Source organism: Drosophila subpulchrella, chromosome 2L, assembly GCF_014743375.2.
Source record: "Drosophila subpulchrella strain 33 F10 #4 breed RU33 chromosome 2L, RU_Dsub_v1.1 Primary Assembly, whole genome shotgun sequence".
In the NCBI taxonomy this organism is placed as follows: Eukaryota; Metazoa; Arthropoda; class Insecta; order Diptera; family Drosophilidae; genus Drosophila; species Drosophila subpulchrella.
In genome coordinates, this window is record NC_050610.1 from 18,527,523 (window position 1) to 18,548,307 (window position 20,785).

Consider the following 20,785-nt stretch of genomic DNA (forward strand, 5'->3'; position numbering starts at 1 on the left):
AACACTACATTTTTTCCTATTTATCCACCCATGTTCCGCATTTTTATCTATAAATGGCAGTTTCCATAATGCATCAAAGTGTATTTAAATGTTGATGTGGTCATAAACTTGGCTTTCTCCTTTCTGGCCTTTATGTTGGTAAATGATGGCATAAATAAAAGTCGCCTGTACAAATATATATGTATAAATATGTAAGTGTTTTTCCTTACATATATGCATGTCTGAATGCGTACTCATGAAGTGGTTGTATGTATTTGCGAATGTGTACGCTTTTTACTGCCGTTGCGAAACTATCACGTTATTATTAATGAATGAGTATTTATTTATATTTACGGCTGAATTGCTCCACGCGAGTGAAGAACTTTTCTTTCAACTTTTTTCCCCATTTTTTCCTTTTTTCAACCCACCATACATTCGCCACTTAAGTTTCCCTGTCTGATGTTTTCCTACGGCCAGCCTTTCTCTCGTTTTTATTGTTAATTTTTTGGCTTTATATGCAAATTGTGAGTATTGCATACAACATTGTTTTTGGCTCATGTTTTTTTTTTGGCTGCTCATGCCGCTGCCGGTATCAATATTTAAGTTGGGAAAGTCAAAAAAGTAAATGTTTCCCTGAAAAGTCGGCAACAGTTCTTAAAAACCGAAAACTTACCTGCAGTATGCGTTTGGGCAAATTGCGATCGTCTTCCTCAGTGATTTGTGTGCGATATGTTTGACGATCGAAAACCGGTGGATTATCGTTGACATCGCGAACGTTGATCACAACGGTGGTGTAATTGTTTTTGCGATTTCGAGTTGCCTCCAGGCGCAGTTCGAACTGAAAAAATAGGTATAAATTCCTTTAATACATTTTCAAAAAAGATTGTGAAAGTAAATCCAAAAAATAAATATTCATAGAATAAATATATACGATACGCGATAACTAAATAAGTCCATATAATAAAATATAATACATTTAAACTGTCAAAAGCTGAGGAGTGTATGCACAAATAAATTTTAACCCAATCTAGCAAAAACGTTTCAAAAGTTAAAACTACGTTTATGGATATTTCCAACGGAAATTTTCGAGAAACGAAAAAATAGAAACGCCATCAGCAAAGGAAATTTATTCCGGCCCGACGTTTTTAATGCGCCTGATGCCGACGAGGCTGTCCTGTCGCAATTTGGGCAACAAAAGCCAAATTCGCATGAATGGTCAGTGGAACTTTTTTCAACGGGCAGAACAAAACAAAGTGGAAAAAAGTGGCGTAGAAATACGAAATTGGCAACACATGTTCCGGCTGCTGTGGCTTGTTGTTTTGGCCGTTGTGGCACTGCAGAGCTTGTTGCATGGCTGGATATTGACAGCTACACGGATTTCCAGTCCTGTGGGGGTGCCAAAACAAGTTGCGTATAGGTGATGACTACGCGATGCAGGATGTTGGGGAATTTCTACTTGGATGTCAGTCATGCACATGGAAAAACTTTTGAAAATCGTACGCTTTTCATATTAAAAAAGTTACATATAAAGTTCCTATAAACGCTTTTATTTCTAAGGAAAACCATATAAATATACAAAGTGAGTTTGAACAAATAATTTTATTCAAGAATTGAAAGAATACTTTATACTTAAATTATTTTTTAGAAGTGCCTATTTGATTGGGAATTATTTATACAGACATTTTTGCGGCAAAGCCTTGAATTTATTTTTTATTTGGTTTAGGTATACATATGTTTATAAATATTTCTTTCACAAATTTTTTTAAGTTATAGACAGTGCGTTAGCAATCACGCTAAAAATGCGCATTGGGAAATGTAACGACAGCTGTAGCTGTCTATATCTACATATATCCCTTGTACCCCTCTGGTTCTCTGAGATGAAAATGCTTTCTGCATGTAAGCGAATTTTCCTTTTTTCGGATTAATTTTTTTTTATACGCCTCGCCTTGCCTGGTCGAAAGTTTTGCGTAAACCCCCCGAAAAAGTTTTGCATAGTTTTACATATTTTCCTTTTTTGTTGTTCATCGCCAAAGCAGAAAAATATATAAATTATGCATGCAACAGAAAGTTAGGACCGAGCTAAAAAATAGGACTAAGAAAAATGTGCATCAACTTGTAGACAAGTGGATACACAAGAAGAAATGCGAAGGTGTAAATAAATAATGTATATGCTTTTTTTTGTGAACTTTTTTTCTTGTGGAAAAAAATGTTCCTTCCCTTTTTAAAATTAAATTTTAAATGGGACTATTTAAAATAAAAATGTGCGATAAAGAAAACTATAAAACTCGCACGTTGTCAACAAAATTTTTAAATATTTTCTAAGGAAACTTAAAAAATAATTTGAAATGATGTAAAAAATATTTTTCTTTCAGTTGAGACTAGTAACTCAGTTAAAATGAGCCTGTCAGCAATTGTAGACAGTCCCTGAGCGGTCGACTACTTACCCTTGGCCGCGTTTCGTAGTCGAGTGGACTTGCCACGTAAATGACACCGGTGGTATTTTGTACGGCGAAGGCATTGCCTATGTTACCGCCTGTGATCTGGTATCGAATATTCGTCGCTGCAAAGAGGTAATGAGGGTATGATGTTAAAAGAGATTAAAGGTAATTCAAGGGGGTAATTAAATTGATTTATTAAGAGCAAGGGGCGCACCCGGCGTATGCGTAGTTGAAATTAATCAAATTTCGCTCTATTAAGTATTAAAAAGATGCTGAACAGGGTTGTCAGAGAGCAGAGTTAATGTCATGGTTACAGTGTTATTTAACTGATAAGAATCTTTGTATATTGGATGAATAAAATGTTTGAAAGGTTGATTTTAGGGATATTATTAAACCTTCTTATATATATATATGTTATATATCTTTTTTTTTAAACGTTTTTTTTTTTTTTTTATTTTATTAAGGAAAAGAAATACTATAGTATAGTATTATATAGTATATTATACAAGTACATCAATATAAATCATTGTTTTAATGACTATCTTCATATAAACCAATCACATTTGTAACTTTTGGTGTCATACAATTTTAAATAAACTTTGCTTTGCAATATCCCCATAAGGAATGGGAAGACCTACCAACTCAAATTTCTTAACGTGCCCCAAGATCAAAAAACCATGAACAAAGTCAAAGAGACGAAAAAAGCGGCAGCCAAGGAGGCAGCTGAAATAATTAAGTCCATTAAAAAACATTTTGCACCCACGGGAGAGACGACAAGGACATGGCCCCAATGTTTCACGAGATTGCCAGGCACAACAGGATGCCATATAATTTACTTATTTCGTGTTTAAACAGCCTGCGAAAGTGTTGTCTTCGCTGGCGAAATATGGAAATGCTCTCATATGTGACAACCAGGACACGCCTGAAGGGAAACACGTCTGTGGAAAATGGGGCTCAGAATGGGGAAACGGGTGGAAAACCAGGGGCTGATGTAGCCACATTGTCTGTGCATTTATGCGGAAATGCGAAAGGCAAACATTAGCGTAAATTAGCGACGCGTAAATCGCTTAACCTGCTCGACTAGCGAAGATGGTAGGGGACTGGATGAGCAGGATGTCAGCAAGCTGGAGTTCTGAGGCATTAAAAGTTGGCCACATTTGGCTTTTGCTATTTGTGGACCCTAACAGCTTTCTGCGCAATTAAGTACTTAGTTAGAGAGCTGGATGAAAAGTTCTTGAAAACATATTCATTTGTAATGGTGATTTTTTAATGAATTTAGCACTTTAGAATAAATTTGCTAATTTGTTAGAACGGGATGCTAAACGATACATATTTTTGTGCTAGAAGTATTGCCAATTTCACCACAAACTGAATACTTTTGGATAACAGGATTGGTTTCATAAAGAAACTATAACCTTTTATTAACATAAATAATTTCATTAACAAATTTGCACACAACTTAAAAATCGATCAACATTTTTAGACAATCATGTCAAATAACTGGTACTTATTCCATTTTCTCGCTGCATCTGATCGTGGGTGAACTTGATAAATGTATCATATTGCTCTGCCATTTGCTGGGTCAAAGCCACTTCATATTCCTCCCGAACTCTGTCTTCGCATTGCTTCATCATTCCGGCGCAAATGGACTTCAATTGTTGAAAGCTAAATAGATTTGTATTATCTTTAGTGATCTTCTTTGTCGTATCGATCTGCGATGACTGGAACTCAACTTCCGAATCACTTGAATCGGTATCCAGCAGTACGGGTAAGCCTTTTAAAAAATCGTTTGGAACCATTGAATGCTTGTCCTTTTTGGGTGTAGCTTTTGGATTGCACTCTCGTTTTGCCTGAAAAAATATAGTCGAATCGTCCTCGAAAGATAGGCGGCGCTTTAGGGATGTGCTTTTTATTCCATTTGGGTCATTTATATCTGGTAATTTTGTTGATTTCCTCTCCTGGCGTCTTCGTTTTGCGGAAAAAGTGTCCTGCGGATCGTCCTCCAAAGGTAGTGAACGCTTAAGGGATATGCAATTCATGGCTCCAAATTCCTTATATACTTTTTTGGATTGAAATATTGTTGAGATATTTGTTTTGGTCTGTTCACTTCGATTTTTAAAACGAACTGACCATGTGTTAGAGAAATAAATCAAACTTAGTTTTATGCCTACTATATAATGTCAGCAGCTTAACTTTGTAGCCGTATGTATTTTAAAACAGCATGTAGCGCCCCTCGCTTGAAATATTTATTTACAATATTTTCTTCACTTAAGTTTACACTCACCGTTAAAGAAAACCTATAAAAAGTGCTCTAGGCAAAACATCTACTTATTCTTGTTTTTGGTCGTTTTTTATGTTTTCACCCAAACTCTGGCAATAACAACAACAGGGACATTGAGAGTAGCTCAGGCGAGTCTTGTTAAGTAGTCCCCAGTCTTAGACAATGACGTTTACAATTTACGATGTCATGACGCCATTTTTAAATCACTGATAATGATAATAAATTAATATACAGACACCAGAGACCCAGGCACACATGGGAGCAGCCAAGGCAGTAAAAGTCTTTCTCCACGCCCCTCAGATCCACTGTGTACTTATTTAGCATGAAAAGTCATTTTAGAAAGTGGTGGAGAAAACATTCTTGCTTTTTGCCCTGGTTTTTGATCTTTCTAGGTCTTCATGTGCTTTTTTTTTGCATTTTATTTGAAGGTTGGGGTAGGGGGCTAAGTGTTTTTATGGCACACACCGAAAGGTTGTCAGACTTCTTGTTTATTTCCCAACCACCTTTTTCTGGGGTCTTTAAAAATGAACTCTTAAAGCAATGGGGGATGCCAGGGAAATAAATGAGCATCGTTTGTAATGGGCCGGAAGAAGTTCTACTTCGAACTTCAAACTGGTTCGAATGTGAAAACATTTGGCCAACACATGGCAACCACTCGCGCACACTCAAATAAATAATCTTTTCGCTCATAAATTCGCAATGTGGCCCGCAATGGCACAAAAGTTTTACAGCTCCATTCGTATTTCAAAGTAGAGACAAACATGGCAACGCACGGAATGGCATAAAAGATTTGTCCTGACCCTGTTTCGTTAGTCTCAGCCTTCAATTCATATTCTATGCGACTCACACATGGAATTGAAATCCGCTCCCTTCGTCGAGTAGTTCAAAATTTTCGTGTGCCCATTTATTTTTCCGTTTGCCGGCTCCGTTTTCCTTTTCCTAGGGAGATTACACTGGGCTGCATTTTATTTTTACTAAGAGATATTGGAGGCATTTTTGGATTTAATTGAAAAAATTAAATAAGATTTTATTTCACGTTGAAGCACCTACATCTGTTTTAAGTTCACCTGAATTAATGGTCCTTAAAAAATAAAATCTATTAAGTCTTAAAATGATTTTTAAAATTTAAGATTAACTATATCAAAGATTACTTTGATAAAAAAGCTTAATTTTAAATTGAGCTTACTATTTTCGGTTTTATATAAATAAAATTAATATTTTGTTTTTCCAGTAAAATTATTTTTATTTTTGTATTTACCATTATTTGATTTTAAATGAGTGGCTTAAAAATACATCTTTGAATTGAACTTAAATATTAATTTTTTTCTTTTCTAAAAAAGTATATTTTTACTTTAATATTTACGCTTATTTAATTTTAGCTAAGCAATATTATACAAATTTTATGCAAAACATAATTTTGTAGCACTGTCTTGTTGTTGTGCGAGCTGCTCTGCTTTTTTCCAATTCGGGTTAATGCTTTTTTCGCAGTCGTCGCGCCGGCGACAACAAGGACTCGCAGTTTTCTCGGATGTCCTTTGCGAGCTGTTGCTGTTGGGGAGACTGAGCCAGGAAAAGACAAAGTTCTACCCGCAAGTTGGGCGCTTCCATCGGTTGAGAAAAAGTTGTTAAACGCTTTCAATGAGATTTTGAATGTTTTTCGTGCTGCAAATCGTATCTGCCGCGTACTCAGAAGAACTTTCCCTACCTCATCCCTCGCTGTATTAACAATAATAATTTCCGCATGGGAATCAATAGAGAGATATACAAATACGCATATTAGATGCTCACTTGCTCTCCATTTGTGTTTGTCCTCGGATTTTATGGATTTATGCATGACTCTGAGCTGTATCTTCTGCTGTGTATCTTTGGCAACAATGAGCCTTTATTTGTTAATATTTCGTAAATATTTGCGGTACATGGCCGCTGCCTAATAATATTTGACAATGGCTGCACACACCCACACATATATTGCGAAGTATTAAAATAAATAAATGTTGTAAATGTCTATTATGACCGAGTGGTTGGGAAAAATTCTGAATCGCTGCTTTAATATTTATGCATATATTTTGTCTGTGGCCCCGTGAGGGAAATGGCCAAATTGGTTTTTTCTAAATGTTTATGACGTCGTATATTTATTTTTTGTGTGCTTTATGGAAGGAAGTCGTAGAATTCATGACTGAAACTGACTGAAAATGTCGTTGTCACATGAGTTGGCAAAAATCATGCAAGCAATTATTCTCCGATGACCATGTTATTGGTTATACATAGTTTGAGGAGGTAAATCAATTCCGGATTTAGTTATCAATGCCCATTTTATTTGCATACGAATTTATTGCCTAATTTATTTCAGTTTTTTTTTATGATTCGTTGAGTCATTTGTGAGTACGTATTTCAAACCTTTTGTTCATCATTTCACAGTTCACTAAGTAACTTAATTGCTAAAATTCGGTTAATAAAATCGCAGTAAATCAATCGACATAGAACCAAGAAATGTTTGCAAATAAAATATATTTCCAGTTAATTGTTTCTGCCTTATGTACAACTAAAATATTCATGAAAAGCATTCTATATTAGTTAATTAAATATTAAACAATTAAGCCCTTTTCTTTATTTTGAGTTCTATCAATTTACAAATTTATTTACCATTTGCAAATGGCATGGAACTCAATATGTTTTGTTTAATTAGAAAATCTAAGATGTAGATAGAAGTAACATTGCTATTTAAAATGACTATGTTTAAAATAAATTACCAGTTATTTGTGCCTAATTGCTCAAACAGTTCTTGCATACATATTTACTTAAAGTTCACTGACTTTCAATCCCTGAAGCAGCTGTCTACATCCTAATATCTTTCAAATGCAAATCGTTGTGTCACAAGCACACATACAAACACACTCCCTTGACAATTGCAATTAAAGACACACTTAATTAAATCAATTGGCAATTTATGCGATATATATTCTTTTGCTCGAGCGATTAAGTACGAATGCCCTTAGCTCGGGCAGAAATCCAATTTAATAGAAGGACATGGGCACATTAAACTAGATGAAGGGATGGCTTATTGTTTATGTCTGGAGCTTGGGTTGTTACTCACACTCATCGTGATCCTTGGCGTTGACAGTGAGGACTGTGCTCTGCAAATCGGCATTTTCATCGATTTCAGTCTCGTACAGAAATCTATCGAAATATGGCGGTGAATCGTTTTTGTCGGCAATACCAATGCGTACAAATTTTGTAACTGCAAATGAGAAAAAAGAAGGCAAGCCATGATATAGATACACGTACTACTTGTATATAAATAGATTGGTTGGTTGGTTGCATGCTGTTAGTGTATGAAATGCCAATAAGCAGCATTAATTATGGCAAATTTATTGATTGACAAATGGGGCGCGTGCCTCCTTTGCGGTCGAGGCAGTCGTAAACTTATTCGTTTATGTCCAAAACGTGGCAGGCATAAAAGAGGGAAATTCCCGTAACTAGTTCCAATACACCGACAAGTATCAGATTTTCTTAGATAATACATAAAACATAAATAACATTAGTTAAAAATTAAAATTTTAAAAAATATATTTGCCAGTAAATAATTTTTCAAATAAAAAAGAAAGTTTATACTAAATACGCAATGCTTTTAACCTATTTGCCGTCAGCTGTTTATGTGCAGTCCTATTTTTATTTTAAATAGTGAATACATTCTTGATTCCCGAAAGTTCCTCGGCTGTTAGGTAAATTGTGAACATGTTATCCCTTTGCCAAACCAGACAAAGTCGTCGCTCAAATAGACCCAACTATGAGAATATGCTGCACAACTAGAACCCAACAAAAGTCGCAAAACCATCTACTCAGAGTGAAAAGTTTGTGTCCCCCTTTTGCAGTCGAAAGCAAAATAAGTTTTCACAAAGTGCACAGCGAATTGAAGGTTTTCCGCCGCTCCCTTCGTAAAATGCAGCAGCGTTTGTTTGCCCCGCTTATTTGCTTATTTCCTGCTAATGTCTTGCCAAACAAAACTTTCTGGATAGTTGTGTAGTTTAGTTTTCGGAGCGGGAACGTGCGTTAATGAGTTTTATTCGAGCAGGGGAGCCCAGGGCAAATACGGAAGGAAACTGCACTTCACAAATAAGCGTGGATTTTTGCCAGCCCATCCCCCCCCCAGAGAAAGTTTATAAAGTTTGGTAAGCCTGACAATTGTTTTTCGAAAAATATGAAATCCTCCCAAAAGTCGTTCCATCACCATAGAAATCCTCTCAAGCTTTTAAGTTTTCCCTAAATAATTAAGTTCCTGTTCACTGCCTGCAGATTTTCATGAACCATCTTTTTGTCAACATAACTAACAAAGTGTTTTAAATGTTCAATTTTCCCAAGAGAGCCTCGGGATGGTCCTTTACTCTGTTTTTGTATCGGTTCCCATGCGAAGGAAGTAATAATCTGCTTTTTACAAAAAGAACAGATAGCTGGCCCAACTTGGGCATAAATATAAGTACGATAAAATGTGTATTTTCAACAAGAGTAAATGTTCTTTAACAGCAAGAGCAAAGTGTTTCAGTCCGGCATTCACACATTGCAAAGGAGAGCGGACGGGAAAGGAGGAAGTAATATGGCCAGCAGGCGCCCATTGCGTATACGTAATATTGAAAAGACGACAGTTGCTGGGGCAAGCCTCTCGGCTGCAAAGGCATTGTATTAAATGCACTCAACTCTTTGCAATCGTTAATCGTTTTAAAGCTGCTTTAAAAATATTGCAATCTTACCAAGAAAAATATGGTGGCAGTATTTCGTACAAGTGCAATTTATTTATCTCTTAAACTTTATGTAAACAAGGCAAGGTCCTGGCTATGATTGCCATCGTATTCTTTTGCAATTTTTCGGCAGATGACATAAATTGGATATACAATTTTTGGCAGCCAAGCGGAAGTGTTGAGCAAACTTTCGATGTTTGACTGGGCCAAACTCTGCCAAATGCATTGCAGAATCTGTTAAACTGTTTAATCTGTTTTGCTTTGTTTGCTTAGCTTGCGTTGCTTGTAACTTAATTGAATTTTGTCAAAAGTTGCTGGCAAAGAAAAGTTTCGGAAAAATTAATTAAATATTCGAGAGAAAATTAGAAATGCAATATGCTTTCACCCTTTGTCGGTAAAGTGTGTTTATGGCAAGGCCGCTTAGAAATCTCCACTCACACACATCATTCATTCGTGTGAATGCTCATGTCAAACTTGAAAATTCCTTTCATTGAAAAGCGAAATAAAAAAATGAATGAACTCCTTGCCTTTCAGGTCTTTTATACTAAAGTGTGGGTTAAGACAAATAGAATCTAATTTAGAATTTAGCCCTTTGCTTTATTTAGTTTGCAGGTAACTCTAGCACGTAATATGGTTCCTTTTTGGCCCAGAAAGTGAAAGAAAATGAGAAATGAGCAAAATAAATACGCACACACTCGTTTTTTTAAGGCATCAGCTCGGGCCAAAAGCTCGTATAAATAAGACGCCGAAAAAGAAGGGAAAACGTTTAGGTTGGAAAACTCCAAGGACCTCAGCGAATGTGTGCAGCTACAATACACTGAATAAGTACAAACACACCCGCAAACACGATGAACAAACATTACTGGCTGTTGAAATTGCATTTCGTTCTGCTTTACCTTTCGCTCTCAGCTATCTTGACTTAATTTCTTGGCACTCTGGCATTATGGCCAGGTAAACGGAAATCCTGGCCAACGAATGGACTTGGTAGTACTAACTGATAGGGAGTTACCAAGATGCAAGGGCATCCTAAGCAAAAAAAATGTCTTTTTAAATGTATTCTTTATTTTAAAATATATTAAGGAAATTGTTAATCAAAATTAGTATTAAAACAAATTGAAAATGGTCAAACAATTTGAAATTTAGATAAACTAAGACCAAATAAATTTTTTTGCAAAACAATAAATGCATAATTTGAGGAAATGTATTTTTAATTAGAAAATATATCTAAAAAGATGAATATTCCTGGTATCATAAATATTTCAAAAATAAAGTTTTCTTAAATGTCGAATTTCCCGAAGGTCTAAACTGCTCCTCCTTCAATATTTTCGTATTTCTTGAATCCCTTGATGTACCCCTTCGAAAAGCTGTGCTTGCTGTTTGGTTAAAGTGGCTGCCTTTTTTGTTGGTGTTAAATTGAGCAGCAAAGTGAACTGCGCCCTAGTCATCAGCCAGTTTTTCCGCTTTTCCACCATTTTCCATTTCCCCCATTTTTCCCACCATTCGTCGGAGGGGCAGTGAAAAGGCTCACTTTAAACTATTAACGTGCTGTTGGTGGCTGAAAGGGGGCGTTGGGGCATGGGGGCGTGGCCCGAGGGCAGTGGCAGGTGAGCTGCCGTCAGCTATTTATGGCCGCATAACTGGCACACTAACAAGCCCGGCCACGCCCCCTGCCCGCACCGCCGCCCACCTGCTGGTGAGCCATATGTCAGTCCATGAATGACTGGCAGCTGGCACTACTCCTTTATTTTTTCCTCTTTTTTTTGCACCCCCCGTAAACATTTCTCTATAGTATATGCTGCTTTAGAATTCGTTTTTGTTGTTCCTATTTTTTAGCCTTTTTGTTCAGCAAAGCAAAATAAATAAAAGGGGCGGTGGAAAGGGAGAAATGTGTGTGCAAAGTGGCGTCAAATGTCAGAGCTGTTCAAATCAGCCATGGCAAACACACAGATACACAGATACACAGACGCAGACTCTTTCGCAAAGCCAGAGATAGTCAAAGTAGTTTTTGCGGAGCTGAAAAAAAAAGGAGGAAGCTACATTTTCCAAAAGGCAACAAAGCGCATCACATTAAAAATGACAGGATGGAGGGGGAAAAAGTGTGGGGCCTTTCCCTTTGACGACTCAAAAGCTGCAGGGTTTCCCTGGGTCAAGATTATCCTACTTTTGGGTGGCATTTTCATACGCCCTTGCTCTGCTATTAAATTTAATATTCGCTCTTCGATGGATCAATTTTCAAGTCACGTATATAATAATATAAAACCTAAAATATTTTATTTACGTTTTATGGATTGCATTTGCCCTGCTGAAGAGGAAAATATTGAAGCACTTCAAATGGTTTATACATTAAATATGAAAGTATTTAAATAAACAAAAAAAAGATTGGTGCTTAATGACACCTCTTCAAACACTTAATATATATATATATTTGTTTCATTTCACTTTTATCAAGGCTAATTCATTTTACATTTAGGTTAATTTAACGAAATTCATTTTGTGTATAAAAACACTTGGAACACCCTAAAGAATAGTTGTTATTTAAATTGCTAATTTATTTTTATTCAAGTACCTACACTTAAAATTCCAATTTGTAATCAGACCTTAAATATTTAATAGCTTTTACAGCCTGTTTAAAATGTAACATTTCGGCCATTTAAGATGTAGTTTCTACTCAAATAGATACAGAATTTAACTTTGCTCTTGAAAAAAGAAAAACAGCTTAAACGATTTAACTCATTAAGTGTCAGCCACAAACTTCAAAGGATATTTGCATACAAAGAAAACCGAAATTGTCTTATTAGTTACCTCCGGCTGTGTATTCTTCCCTTCGGCATAATTCGGTTTGGTGGAAAATCTAGTTAAACAAATGCCATCACAGTTATGCCGCAAATAAATAAATTACAAGTTTTAATTTGCTAATTAGTTTTCAGGGCGAAGCGCTTGACAACAAAGCAAACAAACAGATAAATAAACACAGTCGAAAATGTACAGAAGTGGAGTGCGCATAAATAACGATAATGTTTGTGCGGCTGGATTTTAATCCTCAAGGCGTTTAAGGGGGCTTAGTTCATACACAGCCGCAAAAAACAATAAATTGTAAGTAAGTTTATGATAAGCTCATGTTATGTTTACCAATGTATTTTGGATTAAGTTTTCGCCCCTGCTTTTCTGTGTAATATGCAAAAAAGTTTTCGCTTTCCCGGAGTCTAAACAAATATTGACGGAGATCGATGGTGGGGTTAGAGCGGAAAATACCCCCCAATTGAGCGTGTAAAAGTTGTTATTAGTTTAATGCCCCACGTGTTGGCGAGCGGAAGAGGAACGACGGCAAACAGTGCGTATGCGTGATATCCGTGCGGCAAAAGTTTAAACTGGCTGACAGTTTTTGCCCGCCCATTATGTTGATGTATGCACAAAGCCAAGGGTTCAGCTTTGTTTCGCTGGATTTGTCAGCCGAGGCATTCGCATAATGGCAGCCCATTTGACTTCTGACACATATGATCGGGGTCGTGGGAGTTTTGTAATTAGTTTTACCATTAATTTATCGCTGCGGTGAGAGCACTTTGATCTTGGCAGCAACTGCTGTTGACACTTGACATTCGGCTATAAATAATAATGTCCATTTACTAATTAGTATAAAAAACAATGATTCGGTTGACAATTTTTTAAATTACTGATTTATTATAGGGAAATGGAATATTTTATTTTTACTGAAACGAACCATTATTTAGTTGTCTGATTCGTTGTTTTTTCCTTTTCTGAATAAGGATAAAAGCTAATCTCACAGGGAAAAACTTTTGGACTGATAAATCTCCTTCGAAAAAAGTACAATTAAATCCCTTAAATGAACTCGTTGAACCCCACGAAATTCAAATAGTACCCTTTGGGCCATTCGGCCATGTATTCAATTCCAATTTTTTTCTTCTTTTGGTATCCAGTGGCAGGCAGCTCATTAACTTTGATGATGGCCAGTGAGAATTTTTTTCGGGGCCCTTGGCTTGAGCCTCTTTGTTGGCCTGAAATTTCAATTAAAACCGGGTCCAAGAGCGCGGAATATTTGTATTCATTAGCCGGCCCGATGATGATGATCATCGTTACCAACATCCGATGCCGGAAGTGACCTGCACTTCAGCTTTATCCCCTTGGCTTTGGCGCGAGTTAGGCAGCACAAAAAATTGTTAATTAAACTTATGAAATGCTTAGAAGAGGTGTTTTTATTTCTTCGCTGCCGACATTTCGAGGCACATTAAAATTCCTGTGAGTTTCCTTTCAACCGGACTAATTAAAAAGTGTGCGCGGCGGCCAGTGACAAACAAAGCGTCAAACAGCAAAACAAAATAATCCTTAAAAACCGAAAAAAAAGGGGCAGACAGTGTACCGATATAAAAAAATATGGCGCTTTTCTCAAGCCCCCACCACAGCGTTGATGAGTTGACAAATATTTTGTCAGTCATAATGAGTTCTCGGGCGAGAAGACACAGTGAGGTGGAGACCTTGTTTATGGGCCTGGTTCTCATAGCTCCCACAGCCGGCTGTTCATTAACCAGCAGAGGATGGTCCACTGGCGTGTTAATTACGACCCACATCCGCCACGGGGGGTGGTTTTCCCACTGCGCGGCGATGACAGGGTTAAGGGTGGAACAGGACCAAAATCCGCAATTAAAAAGCTGGTTCGCGTAGAAATTGCACTTTTATCAGTTCAGTCATGTTGCGTATACGCCATGTGCGCGGTGTCATGGCCATTGGGCCGAACTTAAAAGTCACCCTAATCAGAAATTAATTTAAAGTTCCGATCCAGTCTGAAAAGTTGCAATTAGAAATCAGTTAGGCTGACTGGAATTTAAATTTCTTGCTGGAACATGTTGTTTGGAAAGACAGACAAATACATTTTCAATAATTCTAAATTGATGAGAATACTGGATTTGACTGCATTTTGGCCCTGTTGAATTCGGCATAAATGGAAAACGATTTAACTAACAAAATTAAGCACAATTATTTTGTTTTAATTTAAATCCACACCTTTGAATTAGGTATAACTTCATAAAATATTTAAGCAGCTAAAAAAATTCAAAACGAATTAACTAACAAAATTAAAAAAAAATAATTTGATTTGAGTCCTAACCTTTCACTTTAAACATATATTAAAAAAAATAATATTTTAGCAATCCAAAGCTTAAAATAAAAATCTTTTTAAAAATAAAACACAAGAAACGGCGAATTAAAAATTTTAACAAACGTATTTAATTAGTCATAGAAAGCCCTAAATAGTAGGCTATGCATTTTACAATACCTCTAAGAGATAGTGTCTAAAGTATGTTAATTGAAAGAGCTCTTCTGCTTTAAGTCCCCAAGCACTTACTTATAAAACCAACAAAGTTTACCTGTGGAAAATATCATTTTTTGTTTGTGTTCATTTATCCGCAGAAGTGTCGGCTACCTTCTTCATTACGGCAAGAGGAAATCAACTAAGAAAATTACGCTAGGAGGAAACAGGAAACGAGAATGCATATTTAAGCCAAGGAGCAGCCACATCCCCCGAGGTGTCGTTAGCCAGGATCCCTCACGTACACACGTGCAGGCCCAGATTCTCGGAGCCTTTTCACTCTCGGCTCCCCAACAAATTACACTTCATGAAATTTTCACAAGACCATTTACATAAGCATAACGACGCTGGGACTTATGAGTAAATAATCATATGCACTTACAAGTAGCTACACATACGAACACACTACAGCTACGGGGTATACGAATGGCCGTGCCTACTTACCCAAATAGGTGCTATTTGTCAGGACCCAAAAGATTTTTAATGGATCGACCATAACTACGCAGTTTCAATGGCGGTGGAAAGCTATTTCAGCGGCTGCAAGTGAACAAACTGCTGAAAGTCGCAAAGCGTTGAGCAATTAATTTGCCTCGATGTTTGTTGCCAGGTGTTTTGCGGCGACACCTTTTCGCGATTTGCAGTGATTAAAATGATAAGTTTAGCAGCTCCAGCTCGGCTTTCTCCAGCTTTCCCGGCTGCCTTTGCCTTTGTTGACTTGCACTAGTTTTAATGAGTTACTGTGGTGGCTGTCGCTTTCGCCGCTGCCTTTGAGGTATTTTTGCAATTTGCGCTCTGCACATTTATGGCATTCACATAAATCAAAACGCTGCGCGTTTTTCATAGTAGTTGGCTTTAATATCTTGCTGTTTTCAACTCAAGCTATCATTTTGCACTCAGCGCCGAGCTAAAAGAACAAGCCACACAAAGTATTTTACACAAATTGAACTTTCACTTCGCGGCCTTGAGTTAGAGTCTCTTCATATTTTGAAGCGCAGTTTTCGAAGCGATTTCGTTGGTTATTAAAATTTGTTTTAATTTTGTCCTTGGCAGGGCAATTAAAATTGTTCGTTTATTTATGTCAGCAACAATGTCACGCACTCACACAATAGCACCATTATCCCCATTGCCAACATAATCCATAGCTATTAAAAGCTTGTGACATTGTCGAAAACTCTGAGTACGCTTTTCCAGCAATTTCGGTCGTTTTTGTGGCCACTTAATTAGGTTTGGTTAACATAAAGTTTTGTTTCCCGAAAAGGAGGAAGCAACTTTTAATGATTGACAAGGTTGGGCGAGGTAATGAAGCTATCTACATGAAAGTTATGCTTTTGATAACATTGTTATGAGCTTGAAAGCTTGTAAAACTAGGTTATGATTGACTGGCATCAACCTGCGGTTGAATTTATTCATATTATATTATTATTTGTTATTTCATATTTTTGTTAATTACTCATTTATCTTTCTTAACATTCTTGTATATTTTTATTTCTTTTTTTTTTACATATTAAAAACTGCAAAGAGGACTTAAGAAGTAAATGTGGTACTTAAAAGAATATGTATTTAAAATGAATAACCTTTTTCTTAAATAAAATTCGATAAAATTTCCTTTGATATAAATATCCCACGCAGTGTGAAATAGCCATCCAAAAACTGGTCCATTACTTTTGTTACTGCTGTACTCAAAGAGATTAATTATTTCGAGGTCTTAGCTGTTGCCAAGGTTCTGCTCTAGATTTGGATGAGCTCCAGGCAAGGTGGCGCCTAAGTCTTAGCAATTAGAATCGCCAAGCATGGAAATTCTCAAACGCTGCTCAAACAGTTGGCCATTAGCTAACTTGGACCCAGACCAAACAAAAGGCCGTCCCAGGCGGGCCAATTAACGCAGCTAAAGCTGGCCCAAATCCGCCCGAGGAGCTTTTTCGTCCTGGGTCACAGCCTTGAGGACAGACTCCATGGCCTTCTCCTTTTGATGCTATAGCATCTTATACGGGGTACCTTGGAATGAATAATTTGGAAAGCGATATAAGATATAGCTAGATTTCCTCTCAGACGGCTCATATTTTCCTAGATTCAATAAAATCCCCATCGATTGCTTTCAATTCCTGATGCTCGATAATAATATAACCATAATAATCACTCAAAAAATGGAACTTGTAAAACAGCGGCAGCAACAGTCGCTTGTGATTCAATTTGATGCCGCTGATGAATACATCTCGCAATCTGATGAAGAGCCGAAGGCGTGGACAGGCTCCTAAATATTTAATTGCTTATGCCATAAAGGGTAATGGCTAAGCTCCGTTCCCATGCCGCCCCGCTAACAATTTACTTTAACAATTTGGCCCACTTGGAAAGAGACTTTTAATGGACAGTTGGCCGACGGAGGAGCTTCCACTTTTGCGTTGCCGAAACGATTAAAGCCAAGGCAAAGTAATTAGTGACTCAATTGCTTCGCTCTGGCGCTGAGCACCGCATACAAATCGCCTGTTTGGACTTTGATGGGTTATTGGTGGTTTTGTCATAAACCCGTAAGCCGGCACAAGCTGGCCAAATCAATTGGCAGCCAACTGGCGTGCTCGAATATGAATAAAATTGGGGAGAGATCACTGGGAAAAAGATTGAAAATACTTTTAAAAATGAATGATTACAGAATATTTTAATATAACGTACCAAAATATAAGTAAATGTTGTTAAATAATTAAATCAGCTTAACTTTGCCTTTAATGATTATATTGTTTTTTTAAGCTCAGCTCAACCATCCACAGCTTACGCGATCAGATTTAACGCGTGGTTCACACTTCAGTGTTACCAAAGATTTAAAAAATGCTGTTTTTGGAATATTCGCCATATAGTGGGGATATTTAAGTACATACCATTTATTTTATATTTAAAAAAAATATTCTGTACTGCATTCAAAAATCAGAATGCCATACAAAACCCTACCCACATTTTTTTTATATATTACATTGTTTTTCTCCCATAATCCAATTTTTTTTTGATTTCGAAACAATTTGTTGGCCAGTGCTTTTGGGGGGAAAAAAGAGAATTGAGGTCAGGGAAATTAGCGTCAGGCTTGCCGGCTTTAAGTCATTTTGCCAGCTCTATAATCCCCGTTTTACGCAATTTATGCAAATTTATGCAGCTCCTGCTCAAACGGCAGCTGCTGCTTTCTTGCATCAAAACGGGAGACGGAGATGGGAAATTGAAGTCGGCAAACAAGAATTTTTTCTTGTTTTCGGTCGGCTGTCTTATGCTCCTTTGCCTGCCAAAAAGTTAAACATGCTCATTTCTTAACTTTACTTTGAAACGGACCGAAGAAAAGAAAGCCTCAATGCAGCGCAAATTTCGAAATTGCACTTTTCCGGCCCAAGATGAAGTCGCCCAAAGGAGAAAAAAGAAGAAAAACCAAGAGGAAGTGGGTAAAACTGTTGCCCAGCCCCGGCGGAAATACAAAAGCATAAACTTTCCGGCCAAAACTAACCGCACACTCTTCGGGGCGGTGAGGGTGAATTCTTCAGTCGAGTGTCCCGGGCCGACATTTGAAAGCGCCAAAATATAAAGCGCAAAATGTGGCGGAAGTTTAATGAATATAAACTTGCCCGATCCCACAAGTCCGTGGATATGGCGGGCAGAAGGAAACAAGCCAAGTAAATTAGCCAAGTTCACTTGCAAGAAAGTGGCAGAAGGAACGAAATGTGAGACCTACCGAATGGAAGTGGAATGACAAGTTTATGAGGACCACAGGAAATCAACTCGTTTATTTATGGAAAATGCTGCCATAAGTTGTCGACCACCTGCTGTGTCAGGGAAAATTGCCAACAGTTGATGTTTAATGCAGCGATTTCTTAAAGGAAAACATTTCAAATTTCTTCAAATAATAATAAATAACTAAGATTTAAACAAAAAAATGTAAATAAAAATAAAAAAAATAAATTAGCAAAAACATGATGTATTAAGTAATGATGTATCGATAGATGTACGACAGCACCTAAGACGATGTGCCGATAGGATATAGCGAAAGAGGATCACTCTATAGCGATCATTGGAAGAGAAATAAATCGAATAAAATGAAGTATAAGCCTATCTGCCACAAATAAAAATAAATAATATAAACTAAGAAAATCTTGATGGATTTTTTTGCAATACATAATTTGTACACACTTTATAAAGTGATTTAAAAAATAAGTTTTTAATGCATTTGTAAAAATGAAAATCCTGCTCACAAGGGAAGCTCTAATTAAAAAAACTGTTAAATAATTTAAAACAATTGGACATACACTTAATAATTGATTTCATTTATAATAAACCTTCTAAATAATATAAATAACTAAATTAATTACAATTGAACGATTTTCTGAATCCATTTTACATAACTTGTAAAGTTAGGTTGTAAACAAGCTCCAGAAATTGGTTGACTAATTGTTTTAGGAAGTCAAGTGCAATTGCATCCCCAAGAGGAGTCCCAATCCAACGAATTATGAATACTTTTTAAAGCAACCCCGAAGTGCATTCGCTTGTCGCAATTGAAAACTTCCCCATGCAATTAAATATATCTACGTAGCTCCGGGGGATTATCTTAAGAATTAGCAGATAGAGCTTAGATCCCTAAGCGCTTTTACATTCCGGGATCCTCTGTGTTTTTGTTTTTATCGCTCTTGTTGTTGCTGCTGTCGAATGCTGTTTGTTGTTGCCCAAACAAATGGCAAAAGTTTTCGCTTTGTTTTCACAATTGTTGACGTGCAATTCAAATGAGTTAACAACGCAAAAAGTGAGTGACCCACATAACGAACGCCAAAGCCAACATCTGGCGAACCAAACTAAAAATAAAAAAAAATACAGTGGAGCTGAATAATAAAAACTAAAAAGCTATAAAAGAGGGGAGCAAAAAATATATATGGAAAAACATGAAAACTTGAAGTTGTTAAAACAGAGAAGCCAGAACAAGCAGGCAGGCAACATATGTATGTCCATATTGTTGTTGATGCTGCTCACAGTTGCAGAACAACAAAGTGAATAAAGGCGGTCTGGAGATGGAAAAGTGCCTGGGTGGCGGGCAAACAATTATAGCCAGCATTTCCGGAAAACCCAGCAGATTGCTGCCTGTTGCAGACAAGCAGCCATCCAGTCAAGTGTTTGCTCGCCCGCCGACGCGAAATCCCCTGCAAAATTGCATCCTGAGAGCAACTTAGCAAACGCATCAAATGCGCTTAACAATTCAATTAGCGAGACATTGTAAGATGGATTGCTGGAAACTCTGGATCACCGCGCCAAAGTGGAACTTTGTCTCGAGTTTCGCTGGCTGGCTGGCAAACAGATGAAGCACCAAATATGCGCACACGAATTAATCAATCGTCCCAACGGCCAGGGAAAACTTAAATAAAATGTAATTAATTACCGCTTGTTCTGGTTGTTTTCCCTTTTATTTTTGGTCAGAACTTTTGCAGTTAGCTCAGCACTCCCTCAGCATTCATTTGAGATGCAGAGCTGCAGTTGAAGACATCCGACCGCAGGGAACAGGAAGCAGAAACTCTTGTTCAATTTGTTCTCCGCCCGGCATTTGGCATAAGCAATTCTCGGGCTTAAGGGATTTTCCAGCACCACCTTCGCCGGAACATCCTGTTGAAAGCTGCAAATTGCAACGAAGCTCCAGTCCTGCCTTGCTAATTTGTCTAAAACTTTCGCACAAAGTCGATATTAAATCAGTTTTGGATGGAAGAAATTCCGCCTTTCGTTGTGCATAGATACAAATTACTACCTGACATTCTGTATTGGATGGTTTCCATTTAGTTGGCTTTTTTTAAAAGATGAAAAATTGCTAAGTTATAAAATATTGCTCATGAGACGCTTTGTATATATTTTTTAAGTAAACAACAGATAGTTTACCATGAATTGAATGATTTTTTTTGCCAAATGTTTATTTGATAATAAATAAATCAGTATATCATTATAACTTTTTAATTATGATATTACTAGCAATTTTTAAGAGTAATTAATAGTTTTTATAGTGTATAATAGGCAATGATTTCTTTCAAGAAAA

The 20,785-nt window shown here is 37.0% G+C and overlaps 2 protein-coding genes across 5 annotated transcripts in view; both read right to left on the bottom strand.

The window, feature by feature from the left end:
• The window catches only part of LOC119547459 (putative neural-cadherin 2), a 123,192-nt gene that overhangs the window by 23,200 nt on the left and 79,207 nt on the right, over positions 1-20,785 (bottom strand). For 2 of the 4 annotated variants that reach the window (XM_037854337.1, XM_037854338.1), the window contains exons 2-5: positions 15,196-15,655; positions 7,793-7,936; positions 2,424-2,539; positions 653-817 (exon numbers count right to left, since the gene is read on the bottom strand). In XM_037854337.1, the coding sequence (XP_037710265.1) occupies positions 653-817; positions 2,424-2,539; positions 7,793-7,936; positions 15,196-15,247 (477 nt within the window). In that variant the 5' untranslated portion in view covers positions 15,248-15,655. The remainder of the gene's footprint in view (positions 1-652; positions 818-2,423; positions 2,540-7,792; positions 7,937-15,195; positions 15,656-20,785) is intronic. The other 2 variants (XM_037854336.1, XM_037854335.1) reach the window with 1 other exon arrangement.
• On the bottom strand, positions 3,833-4,555 carry LOC119547460 (akirin). The gene has a single exon (XM_037854339.1). The coding sequence runs from the start codon at positions 4,454-4,456 to the stop codon at positions 3,905-3,907; it is 552 nt and encodes a 183-aa protein (XP_037710267.1). The 5' UTR covers positions 4,457-4,555; the 3' UTR covers positions 3,833-3,904.